At 41.5% G+C, this 19,971-nt stretch overlaps 1 protein-coding gene across 8 annotated transcripts in view; it reads left to right on the plus strand.

Moving 5' to 3' along the window:
* pde4ba (phosphodiesterase 4B, cAMP-specific a) overlaps window positions 1–19,971 on the plus strand; it is a 205,618-nt gene that overhangs the window by 174,685 nt on the left and 10,962 nt on the right. For 6 of the 8 annotated variants that reach the window (XM_074634889.1, XM_074634887.1, XM_074634890.1 and 3 more), the window contains one exon: window positions 8,256–8,368. In XM_074634889.1, the coding sequence (XP_074490990.1) occupies window positions 8,256–8,368 (113 nt within the window). Of the gene's footprint in view, window positions 1–8,255; window positions 8,369–14,241; window positions 14,516–18,335; window positions 19,766–19,971 lie in introns of those variants that run through there. The other 2 variants (XM_074634893.1, XM_074634894.1) reach the window with 2 other exon arrangements.

A 19,971-nucleotide genomic window follows, 5' to 3' on the forward strand; every position in this document is an offset into this window, starting at 1 on the left:
TTTTCAACATATTCAACCTTAATTTAAAGGAATAGTTCAACATTTAGGGAAATACATTTATTCGCTGTCTTTTTGAGATCGATACCACTCTTAGTTCCTCTAAAGCTGTGGTTCCCAAGCTGGGGTCTGGGCCCCCCTTACCTTACAGGAAGTACACCAGGATTTGTGTGCTCTGAGGTTTTCAAAATTAGATTTGCTCATGTATAACTAAAATCATAACTGGATAATTTATACAAAAGTCTGTATATAAAACTATTTAAAATATATATATTTTGCTACTAGTAACAAAATGCTCTGCTTTAATCCATATGTGTTGGTGTTTAGCCTTTCAAAAATAATATTTTCACTGCGTTCAAAAGGGAGGCCCGCACTTGTATGAACAGGACAGTCTAGAAGCAATCTAACATCACAAATTACATTTATTTAACCACAATAACAAGAATCTATTTCGGCTATTGTAGTAAATTAAATAAGTCACTACAAGAAAAGATCATATGTATCTGCATTCGCTTGGCAAACTCGTCAAGATGTCATCACTTTATTTATGTTGACGAAACTGATGAGTTCTATTCAGATTGAGGATTTGTAATTTTCTTTTTTTAGAGTGATGACATCGGAGCGGGCTGAGTTTTTATTAGTTGCAAGTAGGGGAGCCTTCAAGAAAAATAGGTTGGGAACCACTGCCCTAAAACACACTAAACTACATGTTGTTTAATCTGTACTCAAACAGAAATGTTAAATTGTTGTTTTTACATTTCATTTTGTGTATGGATTAAACAACTTTCGGCAAGAAAGCAAATAAGTTTAAATGTCTAAAAATATTTTTAATCAGATAACCTCCATTTGAGGTTGGTGACCTCAAAGGGAGACCAGGCCAAGGCGACCTCATAAAAAATTGTAGACAAAACAATACAAAGTTTGTCAAATAGACAAAACAAAAGTAAAACACACAGCAATACTGAAAAGGTTGAGAGGAGCTTTGAACAGATATGAATTAAAATCTTAAATTTGGCTATTCATTAGCTTCCTTCATTTAATTTCTTTCTGCATACTATTCCAAGTGGCTGCAGCAGAAAACATAAAAGCTGTCTTTGCATTCGAGCCAGACAGCAAATATACAAACATGCAGCTGCGACTCAACAGAGACAAGTAAGACAACTTGAAGCAGCTCTGCTTTAGCCTCATCGCCACGTTACAACACATCAGAATTCTTAATCTGTGAGTCAGTGTCCAAAATGTGTCACAGTGCTGCTTCAGGAGGGTATTTTACCAATACTGCAACCCACAGCGACACATTAACCCGTCATGGCTCCAATGAAGCTTCAAATTTATTAAGTGGTGAAGCATGTACAAATCCTCTATTGCAACACAAAGTCCAGTCATTATTTCTCTGCCTTCTGTTTGTGATTCAAAACCACAGGGCAACAAAATCCTGATACCATCTACTGAGTCTTTATTTCTTATCCGCCTCCCTGTAAATCAGATAAATGAGCTCTAATGAAACACAGTCATGATGTCATTACGTCACTTCTTCTCAGAACCCCGGCTGTTTCAATCAACATGCGTTTCAAGGTCACATAACATGCTCCTAAAACCACAAACTCCGCCACCACCCTCTTTTCACAATATTTGTCAGTGATCGATTTTGCAATACTGTGCATGTGAAGTCATAACGCGCCTTGTAAAAAGTGGAAGAACAGCCCGGTGCTTCACCATACCATCTCTGATCTTTGATAGGAAGTATTGTGTAACCACCCAGAGCGTTTCAGATCAACCTGTTCTCTGTTTCTTGTAAAGTAATAGATGTCATAAAAGAATAGCTCCCCCTCTGACTCTCTCATTCAGGAACTTGGCACTGCTTCAGATCAACCTACGTCAGAAGTTTGGTTTCTCTTTATGCGTTTGTGGTCTGTTTTACACCGGTTCACAGGAAACGTGGCATTTCTACATGTATACATCATGGATGCTTACTCAATAAATTAAAAGCAGAAATTAGTATGAAAGGATAAAAGATTGATTGTACCCTGATGACCTCTTATCGTGTGTGTTTATGAGTGTGTGTTTGCGCCTGTAGGTAATCAACACTGATGATTTAACCTCAACCACAATGCCATATAGATTTTGGCTGCTGATAATGCACTGCAGCCCTCCTACTCTGCTGCAGCGAGCATCACATCACAGGCAGGAAACTGACTCTATCCCCACGAGAGGATGACAGATGCAGCTGTCTCACACACACACAAACAAACACACACATACACTGCTTTAAGTCCTCTGGACTGACGTCCTCTGGGCACACTTGTCCTTAAATAGTCTGATAGCGCCATATGCCATGTGCTGTATATGTACTAGGTTGTGTGTGTGCATGTGCGTGTGTGTGTGTGTGTGTGTGTGTGTGTGTGTGTGTGATGTGCACCTGTTACAAAGAAGAAGTTGTCTCCCATAAAGTCCTGTGTCAATAAATCAACAGAGCAACAAACATTTAGAAACGCCATTACCACAGCGGCCTGGATTTGAGTCCGGATTGGTGCATGTCATCCCCGTTGGTTTAATCTGAGAGACAATCAAAGAAAAATAATTAATGAATTGTCGATGGACACAATAACAGGAACTCATGTACAATACTGCTAGAACAGCTCATTCAATTCATTGTTAAGGCCTTTAGCCAATGGGGGCGTGACGAATAAACGACACGAAAATGCATAATACTTGCCTGCGAATATTATATGCCTAGGGTTTTTATTGTGAAAGGTTACAACGGAAGGAGTGGATCTGGTCTGCGCTGCCTTTGGCCCTGTTCAGACCTGTTATTAACATGCGTCCTCAGTGATCTGATCACATGTGGACAGCTCTAAATAGAGTTGTGAACACACACAAGACACATTGAGATCGGATCTTTCAGACCACATTCAGAGGTGGTCTGGGCCACATTCATTTAGCAATGTGTACGCAAATGTGTCCTGGGCCACATTGAAGGACCGCCTACTCTACTGATGTCCAGCTGGGATCTGCGGGATCACTTTAGGTACATTTTGAACAGATAAAAAAATGTGTGATTAATTTGTGATTAATCACGATTAACTATGGACAATCATGCGAATAATCGCAATTAAATATTTTAATCAATTGACAGCCCTAGTTATAACTGAAGGTTTTCAGGTAACAACTTTGCTTAAGTGTTGACAATGTGCTTGTTTTTCTCTCTGTTTTATCTTTTGTTGTTAATAGTGGTACTTTTAACTTTGTGTAGGAAATACTGCATCTAGAGAAAGAGCCTCTGCGGCCTGTTGTCGCCGCCTCCCTCAGCTGGAAAGTACATGTTTGATGTTTTATGTCTGAGGGCAGTAATGACACATTTCAGTTGATGTACAGTACTCTGGTGTGTCTGACTGGATAGTACATGTATATCTGTGTGTTTTCCTGTCTGCCCATGTGGGACAGACACTGTAGGTCTGAGCGTTGATCAGAAAGGTCCTTGTGTCAGGGTGGAGGCGGTGGAAATCCCCTCATACATTGTGGTGCTAGTGTGTATGTGTGTTGGCTTCTGAATGCTGTTTCCCTCAGTCCATCTGAGGCCATGACAGTACACAGAGCAGACTGCTGTAACTAAAGTAATTTATGGTATGCAGCCGCTAACATGCATACTACTTCTGTTAAAACAAGTGAGAATATAAAAGTGTATTTGTTGGTAATAATCGGGGAGTTTTTAACTGTAATTAAATCTAGATCCCATTTTTCTTTTCTCTGTAAGTTTTGCTGTAAGTTTTTTGAAACTATATGGATTAGTTAGGCTAGATATCAAACACAAAAACATTTTTTTTTTAAATCAAGGCCGAAATCCATCATTGTGGTTTCCAGTACCACTCTATAATTTTTCTTGGAAAGTTGAACATTTGAGCCTAATCCTTTTAAAAAATATCGCCCTTTACAGGCATTTCTATTGTTTCAATAATCTTGTCTACATAGTATTATGATCAAATTGTCAGGGGATTGTACCATCATTCAATTACCATTGGGGTTAACTCAGGAACAGTGGAGCCAATGTCTTGCAATGATTTCGGTTGACTCGTCTGTCTTTTAGCTGCAGGATAAACACCGGGACTGGGTTGTGTTTACTTTATGGTCATTACATCCTATTTTCCTCTGAAGTGAAGTATTTAAAGAATTGACATCAGATTTGATCACAATAGTATTGAGAACTAACTGAGAGGCCATGCTTTGAACATTGATCTTTGTTTTTTATTTGACTGGTGGTAAACTGCACTGGAGTAAAGACTGACTGGTATTGTCTCTGCTTGCCAGCAGGGACTGTTATACAAGCGCCATAGTTAAGTGGATCTGGCACCTACCTAGAGAATGAGTTTAATATGTGGGAACCCACAAGAAGTTGGCCTTGTGACCAGCTTTAGGTCCTGACTCACTAAACCAGATTTTACAGCACTGTATCCATTTTTGTGGGTTTTGAAATCAAAGTCGTGAACGTGGTTTAGAGCTCAAGTAATAAATCTAGCGATTCAGTTTTACCCCTGACGCAGCCTCACTACCACACACACAAAGACATGTCATGCCAAACCAAACTTTTGTTGATCACATCAGCACCCTCTAGCTCTGAACTTTAACCCAATCTAGTTTAGTACAAATATTACAACTTAAAGTCTTGTTTTTCTGTCAATTTTGTATGCCGTAATGGTTCTTAATACTACGGTGCCCATCAGGATTAGTGACGGTTGCTATGGCGAAGAGCCAGCCAGATGTGTAAATCAGACCTGTAGCTAATTTCAAATGCTTGAAGGTATTGTGTGTCTCCTTGAGGTCTAACAAAATGTGTTGAATGCTTTCCCTTCCTCATCAAACGTACATTTAAAACGCAGATCTTTCTCAAAAGTTTTAATCCTGCATTGTTAGATCCATGTTACTAGCTTGAAGTCATCTTCTTCTTCTTCTTCTTCTTCCCCGCCTTTGCTGGTGCATTGCTGCATTTCTTGGCGCATTACCAAGTAGATCTGTGGAATAGTGTGAAACCATTGGCAGGACTGTGTATCACATTTCCCGCATGCACGTGCATCAGATAAAACAAACTAGTTCAGGAGGACAAAAACTGATGCAAGAAGGGATCAAAACATTATGATCACTGATTTCATCCAATATTGACCCAGAATCTAAACGTTAACTAATTTAGCTGAATGTGCAGTATTATTATCCTGCTTTCACAAAGCGTAATCTTTAGTTTCCGCCATTTGTAAGCAGTGTGGAATTTTAAGCTTTGTGATTGGACGTTTCTTACCAAAATGTTCCTCTGGAGTTATCGAATAGAATAGAAATGACTTTATTGTCTACTTTTTGCTATTAAATAAGGTATATTAAAACACATCACATCCAGATTGGACACATTAAAACACATTTATATAAAAACACAATAGAAGCTACATTAAAAGGAGCACCAGGTTCTCCATGGTGCTTGAATAAATAGATATAAAATGCTGTGTGCTGAGGTAGGAAGCTGGCTTCAAAAAGTAGCTGTCCTTACTGATTAATGTTTTTTATAGATGGTTTTCTTTGAACAGGGAACTCTGTACCTTTGCCCTGAGGGTATAGTCAAATTCTCTGCTTAAGTTCTTTTTATCAAAGAACTAGATACTTTTAACACAATTGCTCATCTGTTGCATTGATGATTCAACTGTGAGACTGTCATGTTCATCTAAGCCTTGGATGTGTGGCGACTGCCATTCACCAGAAAACGATCCCACTTTACTCTATAATAACACTTGCACGTTCGATCCTCATAAGTACAGAATGACAAAAACAACCTCAACATTCACACAGAAATTTCAGATCATTAAAAGTGTTGTTAGAATTACTTTTGACCATTACTGCATAAAAGGATATAACTATTTCATGAGTGCATAAACAGTAGCTAAGACCACTTTCATGTTACTTTCTGTCTGAGCAGAGTTTAAAAGTTCAAATGAGAAAACTGTTAGAGGGAAAAGGACCTTTCTATGCTCTTCAAAAACATAAACCACCTCAAAAGTGTTGAGGATACGGGGAAGAAACTTCTCAAATGAGTGTAAGCCGTTTTGACATCAGACGCTTGTGGAGTTAAACTAAACACACACTCTTTCTCTCGCTCCCCTCACCAGAGCGAGGGAAGGCTGTGGGCAGAGCGCCAGGTGCCTCTCATGTTTGGGAGAGCAAACAGGCTCATGTCTTTGATGGCGAGGAGATCAGAGCAGGGGACACATTCTACGTGGCCACGCTAAGGTCGCCGCAGTGCACACCCCGCTGCCATGTTGTGCTCCGCAGCTAGGAGACCCAGAGTATACACAATGCAGGGGCAGCAGACAACTGTATATGTGTGTGTCAGTTCAGCCCCACCAGCCATCTCATCACTCTGATGTCCAACCTTGATGTACAGTCGTAGTTGTCTGAAAAACAGTTAAACCACAGGAACAGGGTTGGAATATTGACTCTAAATTCATGCAAGAATATTTCAGCAGTGCTTCAATACTGTTGTTTTTCTCTATATCTGGTCATAGGCACTCTGTAGTGTAAATAATCATTTACATTTTCAAAGAAAAGTCCCTCAATAAACTGTTAATCATGCTTACTGTAACACTATAGGTTTAGACTAGAGGGAAATAAAATCTTCCTGACAGATATTAGAGACTTTATAGATGTTTGATTCTGATAAAAGACTGGAGTAAACAGTCTTTATTTACATTTTACCGTCTTTTATTTTTATCTTTTAGCTTTACTTGACCCAGATTTTCTTTTATCCTGGCTTAAATATGCTGGCTTAACATTTTTGTTACGCTCCTAATTTTATTTAGTATATTAGATTATGTTTAAATTTGATTTATATGTCTTACTTTTGTTGCACTACAATCACTTTATGTTGCATTTTTTGCAAGAAAAGTGCAAGACAAATTGTTATAGATTATTTAAAGTAATATTTAATAAATAGCTGAAATGATTAATCAATCTGCAACTATTTCAATAATCGATTAATTCATTATCGATTTAATAATCCAAGTCTTTTTTTATGGCAAAAATGCCAAACAGTCTGAAAATGTGCGGCTTTTCTTTGTCTTATGTGATAGTAAAGTGAATGTTTTTTGGGGTTTTTGGACTAAACACGACTTGAAGACATCACCTATTTTTTCACTATTTCTGACTTACTAACTAAACAATCAATCAATTACTTAAGGAACTAATTGCCGATGTCATCAATCATGAAAATAATCAGTACTTGCAATGATTAACATACGGTATGACTTAAAAAAAAACAGAGTTACTGACTGTTTTACAAAGAAAAGACATCACAATGCTTAATCACACAAACACACTCTGACTGTTGCTGAACGTTGCGGAAATATTATTCAGTTCTGGTAAAATTGATACCTAAGCCAGTTCCTGTAATTTAGTCCTCGGGCTACATTTGTGGTTGGGCCTTTGACATACGTACACACAGCACAACAGTAACCACACGTCTTCACAGCAGCTGTTATCATTTATGCACCAGACCAAAACAAGAAATGTTCTTGACTCTGCGTGGACTCATTAAAACATCATGCGGAGCCCCACCAGAGACCGACAGGAGGCCCATTACCATGTTAGTGTCTCAACTCCTGTTAAACAAAACAGTCTGTGGAGTGCAGTTATCTATCTATAGTTAATAATCAGATGTGATTACACTGACTTATCAGTTGCTTGATTAAGTTTGAATGTATTTGTGTACGTATGAGTGTCGGAGAAAGCAGGAAATTAAATCATAGTTTGGTTTAGCATGAGAAACGCTGATGTGTGCGTTCATGTGTGTGTAGATGTACAGGTGTCTGTTTGCTTCCTGTGAGGTGGGGTAATGTGCGTCTGTGTGGCAATGGAGAGGGGGTATTTGGTTTCCTGCTAGGGGGGTTGACTTCATGTAAATGGGGCTGGGGGGGGGGGGTCACACGCATATACGCAGAGAGAAAAGTTGAGCGAGGTCCTAGCTTTCCTCTACTCTACTCTACTCTACTGTGCTCTGCTGACAGCTGTGAGTACCACTAGCTCCCCATAGCTACACCTCCTCATGATGAAGGAGCGCTGCAGCCTGGCGCCACCTCTAGCCATTCCCCCTCCTCAGCAGCAGCAGCAGGCATCCCAAGCGGGACCTGTGAGTGGACGTTGCCTGGGAGTGGCCGGGCAGCGCTCGAGCTCCATGTGCGCCGTCTGTTCTGACCGTGTGTCTCTGTGTCCCGGCTGCTTGTTGACAGATGAGGCGTACCAGAAGCTGGCCATGGAGACGATGGAGGAGTTGGACTGGTGTCTGGACCAGCTGGAGACCATCCAGACCTACCGCTCTGTCAGCGACATGGCCTCTAACAAGGTAGGAGAGGCTTCATCATGTTTACACAGAAAAAAGCTTTGTTCTTTGAGGGAACTCTCAAACCTGAGCGAGCAAGAGTCTCTGCAAGTAGCACTAATCCTTCAGCATAATAATAAACACATGAACGACAGAATCCAGAGATACTGTAGCTATAATCATACGTGAACTTAGCATGACCTTGGCAACAGATTTAAAAGTCCTAACGTATACAGTAAGAAGATGTTGGTTTGGTAGAAGCTGCAGCAGCAACTCTGCACACTTGTATGAATATGACTGGATGTTACTCATCAGCTGATTTCTGTCTAAATCCGCTCCAAGCTCCATTCATTTCTGTTTTATTTCTTCTTTTTTTGTGCAGAAATTGTCCGACAAAAGGAAGTGTGTTTTTTGTGTGTCTTGGCCCGCTGTGGCTCTCTTTCCTTCTTCCCTGTCAAACTTTTCACTGTCCACTGGTTATTCTGTTGCTTCTGCGTCATTGATTGTGAGTGATGTGCACCAAGGTTCAGTTCCTGCTTCTTTTTTTAAGTGACCCCTTAACCATATTACTCACTGACGGAGCTGAAACTCAGCAATATTTGGCTTTCAGGTTTATTTCTTATCACTTGATTGACTCTGCTGTCTTTGGACTATAACTCCTTATCTCTACATGTATCTGAGAACAATTGAGTTGGATTCGTGTTTAAAGTTAGTCACTAAATCAGCCTATTTAAAATGACTTTAAACAAACAACGTTTCACTGTCCACTGGTTATACTGTTTCCTCTGTGTCATCGATTGTGCGTGAAATGCACCAAGGTCTAGTTCCTGGTTCTTTATAAAAGAAGTTGACAGAGCATGACAGAGATTGGTACCAAGCAGTATATTCGGCCATATCTTGTAGATGCATTGATTTATTGAGCTTTCTCTTGGCACTGACTCCTGAAGTTTATATCTAAGAATGAATGAGATGCACTCATGCATTAACCTTCAGTAAATTCATATATTTCTTGTATATGACATTGTAACTTTTACTCTAGTCTATACAGTATATCAGCCTTTTACCAGTGAATCAGTTTTATACAATAAAGTGAGCTGTGCTAGGTCATGGATGTGTCATGAAAACTGAATAATTGACTCAAAGATTACATCCATTCATTCCGATGAAAGTTGCTCATCAAGTGCATTAGCTCTTCCAGGTTTGCTTATCTCAGCTTCCAGGCTGTGTGGCCCAGTAAACATGTACGTTAGTGACTCATAATCACCCGCTTGCTTGGCCCCTCTCGGCCCATAGGCTTTACATTGAGATGACGTCATGCACATCAAAAGAGCGTTTCCTGGCTCTGGGAAAGTTTTGCAATTAAATCTTCATGGTTTAAAAAAGTATAATACTACGAGTAATAATTCATCTTTTTTTCAGTTTGTTGTTTTTTTTGTCAGCAGTTTTGGTGAAGATTATTTTTGGGACCCGGGGGATATTGTTAATGCAGTACTACGGTTGGCCACTGTGGAAAATTCATCCATGTGCTACAACAGGTGGCAACCTCCGGCTCTGAGAAGTGAAGCCAATGCAGAAGTGCCTTAAACTTGTGTTCTCTCTAACAGCCAGCAAGGGGCGACTCCTCTGGTTGCAAAAAGAAGTCTGATTGTATAGAAGTCAATGAGAAAATGAGCCTACTTCTCACTTGATTTATTACCTCAGTAAACATTGTAAACATGACTATATGGTCTCAATCGCTAGTTTCAAGTCTTCTTCAATACAGCATGATGTTCATTTAGTAAATTATGGTCCCATTTAGAGTCAAATAGACCATAAAACAGTGTGTTTCCATTTCATGAAAGTTAATTATAACCTTTTTGGTCTCCTATAAATATGTTATTCAGCGTTCGGTTGTACTTAGCTCCACCCTCTCGTGTCACTTCTGGTGACGGCCAAAATGCAGAACTCGAGGCTTCAAAACAGCAGTCCACAAACCAAAGTGTGAGGTCACAGTGACGTCCACTTCTTATCTATAGTCTATGGGTAACAACCATGGATGCATTATGAGAGCTTGAAATGGTATCGCCACTCAGCCTTGCTGCCAATTTATCTCATTGGCCACTCATGATACTGCAGCAACAAAATCCCCTGTGGCCCAAAACGCTAAATTTAAAGTGTGTGACATCATCCTAATTTAAAGTCTATGGGCCGAGGGGGCAAGCAACTTATTCGGCTTATGCGCTGGGCAAGCAATTTTCATTCAAGTGGCTGGACGCCATCATTGAGTCCGGTTTACTGTTCGTTGTATAAAGACAGGATGCTCGGCCATCTTTGTCAACACATTCGTCATTTGTAATATCGCCTTAAACTGCTGTCGAGGGCGATAGACAGATTTCACCTTCCTTGTGGACTCAAAACTTTCAACACTAAACACTTTGTGTAATTTGCTTGTGGCAGTTAAATCCCGTGAAGCTGCTCTACTGTATAGGCTGAGTGGCAGCTGTGTGTAAGAGAGCCTGAAAACAGTTTGTCAAGCGAGCCAAGAGGATAAGCTTGTTATTTCTCATAAAATTGGACAACAGGATGCGAGGGATCCCGCAGTGGGTCAAACACAATAAACTAGAGAGGAAGAGAGAGAACATTTGTGTGAGTGTGTGTGTGTGAGGGATCCATGCAGACCCCCGGGCCGAGTGACTCTCTCTTCCTGTCTCCTTCCTGATCCCCCGCTCTCTCTCTCTAGACGACAATAGACATCCCATCATGTCCGTTTGGATGGTTAATGGTCGTGTTTATTTATCCCATTGCTGTCGTCATCTGGACACACATCCAGCACTGACAGTCAGCTGGACCGGTTTCAGTTCAGACACACGAGGACTGAATAAATACTATTAACCACTTAAACAAACAGACATTTAGACGTAAATATACAGACTACAGGAAGACAGAATCACACTGAATCACTGAGACTAGAGAGGAGAAACATTATAACAGTATATCCGTTACAGCAGAATGAGTATGGGGTTTTCCTAAAAGAATTGAAAGTGAAAAATATTTTTTTACTATATTCATTAATGTGGTAAAGCTGCTGGTTCATATCAACCCAACATTTGTGGACTTGTTGGACTTTTGCAATCACAGAAAAATTGGCTTGATTGAGCCAGATGTTATCTGCAGGTGATGATTGATTTCAGAAGACTCCCCAACTTGAGAAATTCCAAACTATCCCAACTATGGAATAATGAAAGGACAGTTATCCTGCTTTTCCAGAAAATACTATTAGACTTACCCAACGAGCTGCCAAGATTAAAAATAACTTGATTGATATGTATTATTTTATCAGAAACACTCAAAAAGTGAACCTGTAAGAACGATGTATATTCAGGTTTGTTTCTTTAAAGATTCAGTCAGTAATGTGAGTTTTTGTGTAGAGAGATTAAAGGAACAGTGTGTAACATTTCGGTGGATCTCTAAGCAGAAATGGAATATAATGACCGGAAACTAAGAATCATGTTTTCGTCCATGTTGCTCCGCCATGTTTCTACACAGCACGGACAAACCAAACACTGACTCTTGAGAGGGCCTTTCACCTTTTTACGTTACCTGAAAGCCACTGTGGTTCTCACGTTTGTGAAACTGCGGTAATGTGAGCCACAGAGTGCAAAAGCGTGGTACCGCCAGCCACCGTCTGACTTCTGTTGCTCCTAAAGTAGTGTTATTATGGTTTGGATGGCCTCTTGAGCGAGGCGAACGGCGTTACCACGGTTTTGCACTCGGCGGCTCACGTTACCGCATTCTTGAAAAGGGAGGCGTGGTCGGAGGGGTACTGAGTTGGTTGCAATCTGCAACCACACCACTAGATGCCACTAAATCCGACACACTGTACCTTAAAGAGTGCTGGTCGTGACTGATCTACAGTGGAGCATATCAGGCGGCACATTGTGCTTATTGTGTGTTATGACCCACTCTCATTGACGTGAGTTTGGTAGGTTATGTGTCCTGACACGTAACCATCTGATAAAGACTCCTCCTTCAGACATGTCTGTCTTGTATGCATGGACTGTGTGTGTTTGGGTGTGCATGTGGCTGTGTGCCCATATTAACAATAGGTTAATTCCTTTTGATATCTAGGCTATCATACTCCTCGCCTTGTTTTCACAGTAAACTAAAACATGATTACACAACTGCTTCCTCTTTGTCATGTGGGCCATTACACTCGACCTGGTTTTTATGAACGAGAGCATGCCGGTCAGCTAATGTGGCCCCTCGACTACCTGTTGTGTTTAGGATGGAAAAACTGTTATTCAAGCTGTGGCAGAGTATGAAACACGAGGACGAGGGAGGTGAAACCCGAGAGGCTGCTGCTGTACTTTCAAGGTGAAGAGCAGGCTGTGGCCGCTGAGGGTTACAGTACGTGACTGTCCTCCCTGTTATGTATGGCTGTAGACGGGTCAAGAAGAAATATTCTTCTGTGTCGAGGCTGGAGACTGTTATGTGAAACTAGGGCTGAAATGATAAGTGGAGTAATCCATTAATCAATTGGCAGAAACATTTTGTTTACTGTTGTCAAGCAAAAATGAATATTCGCTGCTGCCAGTTCCTCAAATGTGAAGATTTTCGGCTTTTCTCTGTTTTATATCATTGGATAATGAATATCTTTTGGAGTTTTGGACTGTTTGATCACACCTTGGACCATGGAAGAAGACATTTTCACTATTTTCAGTTTATAAACTAGACGATGAATTGATTAATATAAAAAATAATACAGATTAAACAACGGATTTTACGCTTTTCTATCTTTAGGTTTTGGACTGTTGGTCGGACAAAACAAGACATTACAGTGTACGTATAAGGGTCTACCAGAAGTTCATTCATTCCTATATGAACCTCCGTGATCTCTGTGTGTTTGCGAAACAGACAGTATGCACTGTGTGCCACAGGAAGTTAGCATTTTATAAAACTGGCTATACACCTGGCAGGCCAACCTTCTCACTTATTTGTCGCCACGCATTATTGGTCCTATTTTTGTATCGATAATGCTCCATGCATATATTCCATTGGACCGGATGACGAAGAACAGACAAAATTAACTCCCATTTCTGCGGTGGTCTTTCTATCCATCCGTAAAGAGATGGATTTCCTTGCGTTATTATACGGAATAAAGGACACAAAACAAAGCTGTTTGGAAACGAGGTGTTAGGAACCCAACTAATGATTATTTTCATCAGCAATTAATCTGCAGGTTATTTTCTCGATTAAATAGTTTGATCCATAAAACATCAGAAAACTGTGAAAAAGTCCCTTCACAATATCCTAGAGAACGTGTGGCGTCATCGTCTTGTTTTGTCCAACCAACAGTCCAAAACCCCCCAAAATATAACATTTACTGCAACGTAAGAAAAGCAGCATACGACAGATTATTTCATTTCAATTTTATACCTGAAACAGTTAATCGATCAGTCAAGAAAATAATCAGCAGATTAAATGGATGATCAAAATAATTGTTAGTTGCAGCCCTATTTGAAACCTGTTGATTTAGCACAGTTGCTGTTGGGCCTTCGCGCAACTCTACATGTTTTATGTGAACAGAACAGATTTGGCAAATATAAGACCATTGTGTGTCTGTTGATTCATCAGTGTGTTAATGTGTAATGCGGATTATGTAAACCTTTTTTCTGTAAACTAAAGGACTCTTGAAAGTTAGAAAAAAGAAACATCTACACCTGGCTACCTTTAGAAGTTCAAGGAAATCCACTGATTTGATCAAAACAGGAAGTGTTGTAGTCATCAGAGTGATCAGCACGATATTGACAGTGTAAACCTCAGAGCTGCAGAAGTAGTGTACAGCAAGCACAGAGGCGCAAGAGGCGGGACCTCCCCCGTGAGGGAGTGTGTATGAGGCAGAGGTCTCTCTCACACACACACACACACTCTCAGTCATTGCTCCACATACACAGGGTGTGAGGTAAAGCCCAGTCAGACCTCGAAGCCCAAAGTGAGTCACTAGAGCTGTGGCGTTTCCCAGCGTCAGAGAACCAAGGCTTGGTCCTTTTACTCATGCTGTAGTCAGACTGAGACAGACACTTTAACGGACGGCAGCCCCGCTCTGCTCTGCACTCCACACACAGCAACATGGGAGCCTGCTGCTTTGACAAGAAAGAGAGGAAAATAGGGAAGCTCAATGGTTGGAGAAAGGTGAGTTTTCATGGATTGTTTTGTAGTTAGATATACAGAGATTTACTTTTTAGGTATCTTGATGGACTGTAAGATTCTCTGTCTTTTTCTCTAACTTTTGTGGCTTATTTGGTGTGAAGTTCACATGCCGTGGTTATAGTCTTAAACATAAAGTCTCAGTTGTATGTCCTTTGGTGTTGTTTAATCTGGTCATCTTCGGAAGACTTTAAACATATTTCACAGCTGCGGATGCTGAATGCAGTGCATGCTTTATGGTTTTCTTCCGTTTGAAAGCTTGTGATGGTTAGTTGTAGCTGCTGAAGTATATGTTTTTAGAGGAGCTATGTGCTTTTTTATTTGTTCATTTTCTAATTATACACACTTTTCAGAGCTTCATGCAAGAAGCAGTGGTGCGTGCATTCGGTTTTTGAGAATCATTGAACCCCTGACTTTAGATTTGCGGCTGTATTGTGAGACACTGAGGGACCTTTCGTCATCATTTGCCCTAAAGAGCAAAGTTTAATTCAGTGCACATTGTCTTTCTGTCCAGTTACAACTTGAGTTCTTGGGATTACTTAAACTTTCCTCCCATGGTGTGGAGATTTAAGGAAGATATGGGCATTCTAGAGACTATTAATTGCAGACGCTGTTTAGTTCTCCTTGAAACAATGTTAAACTGATTTCCTCACGAGTTATTAAGTGACTTTATTGGTGATAGTAGTTGGTACTTTGTTGAACTGTGTAGCTACTGCTCGTAAAACAGGCATGTAGAGCAAAAAGCATCAACAATGTGTGTTTGTCTTTCTCTAGAAGAGTCTAGTGTCATCTAAAGAGAGGGACATGATTGAGTTAATAAGCAAAATGACTGTGGATTTAAGTTATTGATAAGTGGTGTTTCTAAGCACCAAAGCCTGGAGAGTTTTCTTTCTCTGACTGAGGCCGAACACTCTGCTCATCTGGGAAGAAATAGTGAAGTAGTGGCAAAGTGTTTAGATGCTGCTCAACAGTCGGTTTGTTCAAACGGGATGCAGAGAGTAAGGAAAACGTTTTTGGAAATGTTTCCCAAAAGTTAGGGGGATACATACCATTACTCTTGTTAACATGATCAAATGTTGCTTTCTATATGATTTAAGCATTCATTTGAGTGTTGAATAATGCAGTAGAGGTTTTGGGGATTCAAGCATTTCTTGTTTGTTGGTGTAATACAGCAACCAGAGCTCGAGGGAGCACAGTTGTGCAGCCTGTTAACTGTTCTCCTCCAGCCAAAAATGGTGTTGCACACACCACATCTGACTCCGAGGCCTTGAGCAGCTGGGAGTGGTGGGAATGAATCACTCAGCTGAGAAATAGCTTACTTACGTTTATCTTACTCCCTCCGTTTTTTTGTCTCTTTACCGTTCCTTTTTTTTATATACATCTTTCTGCACAGGTTCAGAGACACATGAATACGTTGTTCTCATACAAACACACACTAGCACGAGTGAGTGAGTCAGAGGAAGTGAGAGGCTGTCAGGCCGTGTCTCAGAGTCGTCTATAGCTTCATCCAACATACGCACGGTTCATACGTAGGTAGATTTCCCCGATCTTTACAGAGTTATGTCACAGTGAGCCTTTGCCATTGCGCCGACGTTACCACCCTGCGTCACATTCGTCTTATAGCGAGGAGGAGATAAACCACAACCGCTGCAGCTTCACTGCTGAAGAAAGACTGATTACATAAATCGTAGTCAGGGATGTTGCATACCGTAAATATGACATTATCTTGATTAAACCATTTGTGTGCGTAACTGAAATTTTAAATTCCCTTTGGTGAAAATGTTCTCTGGGCTTGCCTAAGCACAGATCTGAACACATTTTGTAAATCGATCAAACAGTTGGCTGAAAAGTGATTTTTTTCTTTGGGCACATGGGACTTCTGTCTTTTAAAAAATGGTAGAAAATGCCCTAGAATAATCAGTAAAATTGAAGGGATTATTTCAGGAAAAGTATGTCCATACCAAATTTAAAGACTTTGTTTGTTTCAGAACAAATCCTTATCATACTAAATATAGTCTTTGGGGAAAATGGGTTAAATTAATGATTTTTTTTTAATTGAAGCTAATGATGTTGAGCTTTAAAGGTGTAACGTCATGGTGTAATTGGTGTAATTGCTTTGCTCTTCAAAACTTCCACGCTCATCATTGTAAATTCAGATTATTTAAGATTTCCTACTAAAATTAGTTTTTTATATTTGATAGAAAAAGAGGATTTAATCAGGTTTATTCCCAAGTAAAGTTGTGCATTTCTGTCACTGCAGGGTTAAGAGGTCAACACTCTCTGAACACTGAGCTGGCTGCTCTACAGCAGACAGAGCATAGAGCGCCCACTAGTGGCTCAAAGGCATAACTTCAATCTGAACCACTTCAGATGAAAATGATTCAGGCCTTATTAGACAGTTTTGGCAATTTTAAGCATTTTCCAACAGTGACAATTTAAAAATAATCTACTACAGGAGGTTAAAAATCTATTGGGACGGCTGTGGCTCGGAGGTAGAGCAGGTCGGCCACCTATCGGAAGGTCGGCGGTTCGATCCCCAGCTCCTCTGATCACATGTCGAATTGTCCCTTGGCAAGATACTGAACCCCAAATTGCTCCTGACGGCTGCGCCATCGGTGTTTGAATGAGTATTTCGATTAAATCCTCCTGATGGGCTCTGTCATCAGTGTTTGAATGTGTGTGAATGGGTGAATGCTGACATGTGGTGTAAAGCACTCTGAGTGGTTGGAGGACTAAAAAGGCATTATATAAAAGTCCATTTACCATTTACCATACAAACTGTTCAAATAAATTTGATAGAGAAAAGGAGAACAGGAGAGACGAGGTTTGTGAAGAAGTGAATACATATGATAGATGTACAGTGTGAGAAAGAGATACCCACAGAGCTCCGAGAGGCTAATCCTCCTCCAGCGTCACAGTGTCAGTAGGAGGTAAAGAGGCTTCCCTTCTGCTCCTCACTGAACAACACACTGGCAACAACACACTCGTACAGAAACATATGGGCAAGAGTGTGTAAAACATGCGTGCGACATGTCAGCAACGATTGTGCTTAACTATAGATAATAGCGTTTGTAGGCTTCTGCTGTGTGTGTGTGTGCGTGTGTGTGTGTGTGTGTGTACTGAGGCATTTCTCTCTGGGGAAGCATAGCTCCTCAACACACTGCAGTGAGACATCCCCCGCTGTTATTTCTGGTTTCTTTATATATTATGCAGTGAGCTATTATATAAAGAGCTGCCTCCTCTGTTTCTCTCTCTTTTCTTGCTTTCCCACCTCCCTGCTTCTGGTACTTTTCCTCAGTGGGAGGATAATCCGGGATCCTCTCGGGGAAGCTTTGATCTCCCCCTCATCTTTCCAAACTCGTACACACAAACACATCGGACCGAGAGGATGTCTGGGAACTTCTGTTTACAGTTTCCCATGAATTGACTCTGAAGTGACAAGAACTGTGGATATTTTTTTCTCATAAGGCGAAGCCACCCTCGAGGGGTTTCGCAAACAAAAGTCGTTTCAAAATTGACAAACAGCGCCCGTTGAAAATTGTCCTGTGGTACTGATGTGACAGTATATTCCAGTCAGGTGGCCCTCGCCTTGTACACTGCAGCAGTATCAACACCTGCTCCAAGGACGGCCCATTGATTCTGCCAGCGAGGCAGACAGACAGAGAGATTGATGACTGTGTTGGCAAGTGGCAGCCGGGAGAGAAATTGACATGTAAGTGGTGGAGAGCGAGGGAGATGGAGCGGAGGGGAGGGGGAACGGGGAGATCGGTGGATGCGAGCAGAGGCGAGGTGTGTGGTGTGTCCTCGTGACAGCTCAGCAGCTACAGCACATGTCTGCCTGGGAAGGAAAAGGGGAAGCCTCTCCTCTCTTTCTCTCCTCCTCTCCTCCTTTTCAAAACAGCCCAACACCGGCCGCCTGATGCTGTTGCCATGGCGTTGCGGTGTTCTGGTAATTGGCGTACACACAGGCAGAGAGAGAAAAACCGTGGGCAGTTGTCACCTAAATTGGGGAAGGATGCAATTATCTCCCATCTTTTTCTTTCTCTCTCCTCTGACCGTCTTCCCCACTCTCTCTCGGTTGTTATAAATAGCCTTCCACAGACACCCTGACAGCATCTGATATTATTATGGGATACAGATAATGAACAGGCTTATGAGTTCTCCACAATGGCCGCGGCGCTCTGGATGTCAGGAGACAACAGAAGACTCAAACGAGGGAGAGGATAATAGAGATAATAATGGTGATAAAAAATACAGTGGATGTGCGTTCACATTCCTCAAAACGTGCGCCATCCCCTCTATCAGCCCTCATTGTTTTACTGTAGAGGGAGGGCTGATAGCTGTACGGCTCCGTGACATTCCTTCACAATGGCTGACTTCATAATAAAAAGAGGGAATTACCGGGGCTGGGAATGGAAGAGGATGGGATTTTATGTACAGCGGTTGCACAGCTGGAAAACAAGAGAAGAGAGGATGTTACATCTGGATATTATATGCCAGTCACTCAAACATCCCCATCATGTATACACCAATGCCAAGCCGTAATTAGGGCTCCCCCTTTCTCCCCACTTTCTGTCAAATCATGTGTTGTCGATAGAGCGTGTTGCTGGGGCTGGCAGACTACAGCAGAGAGACAGAAGGGGGAGGGAACCAGAAAGAGAGAAGCAGGGTAGGAGGGGGGTAGTGAGCGCTACAGCAGTGAGAGCAGTGAAGCAAGACAAATCCAGTGGAGGAACCCCCCCTCCAGTCTGATGAACATCGCTTCCTCACTCCCTCCTCCTCCTCCTGTCTCCATCGTTGTTACTTTCCCCTCCTCCCTTCCTCGCTCCTCTATAATTCCTCAGTGCACTGAGAGTTCCCAGCTCACGGCTCCAGCTGCTCCAGCCGAACCACCGTGCCCGCTGGATCTCCTCCTCAACCAGCGCCTACTTTTCCTTCTCCATCTATCCTCACATCCATAGCCAGGCATGGAGACTCCGAGCTGGCCCTTTTCTGCTGCTGAGAGGCAGAGTGAGCTGTCATCGAGCTGCTCTCTTAGCTGCTGAGAAGAGAATCACAAGAGGAGAGAAGAAGGGATTTTTTTTGTCCTTTTTTTGGCGTTGAAGGAATCCTGTTCGTCTGCCTCTATTTATTTTCTATTGGATTACAGTTCTGGCTTTGTGTAGGAACGAGAAAACGGGGTCCAAAATGCCTGAAGCCAATTACCTGCTGTCGGTCTCTTGGGGTTACATTAAGGTGTGTGACGCTTATCTACGTAGCTTGTCGGGGGTAACGCACCCATTTCATCGTACCTCTCTGTGCTGTGTTGCCATTTCTATAGAAATTCATCATTTTGATAATGATTCCCTGGAGCTTTTCAGGTTACCGTGCTAGCCTAATTGCACCAAAAGATATTTTCCATCATGGTGAGGTGGGGTGTTGGGGGCGGGGGGGTCTGACAG

This window comes from Sebastes fasciatus, chromosome 5 (assembly GCF_043250625.1).
Source record: "Sebastes fasciatus isolate fSebFas1 chromosome 5, fSebFas1.pri, whole genome shotgun sequence".
Classification (NCBI taxonomy): domain Eukaryota; kingdom Metazoa; phylum Chordata; class Actinopteri; order Perciformes; family Sebastidae; genus Sebastes; species Sebastes fasciatus.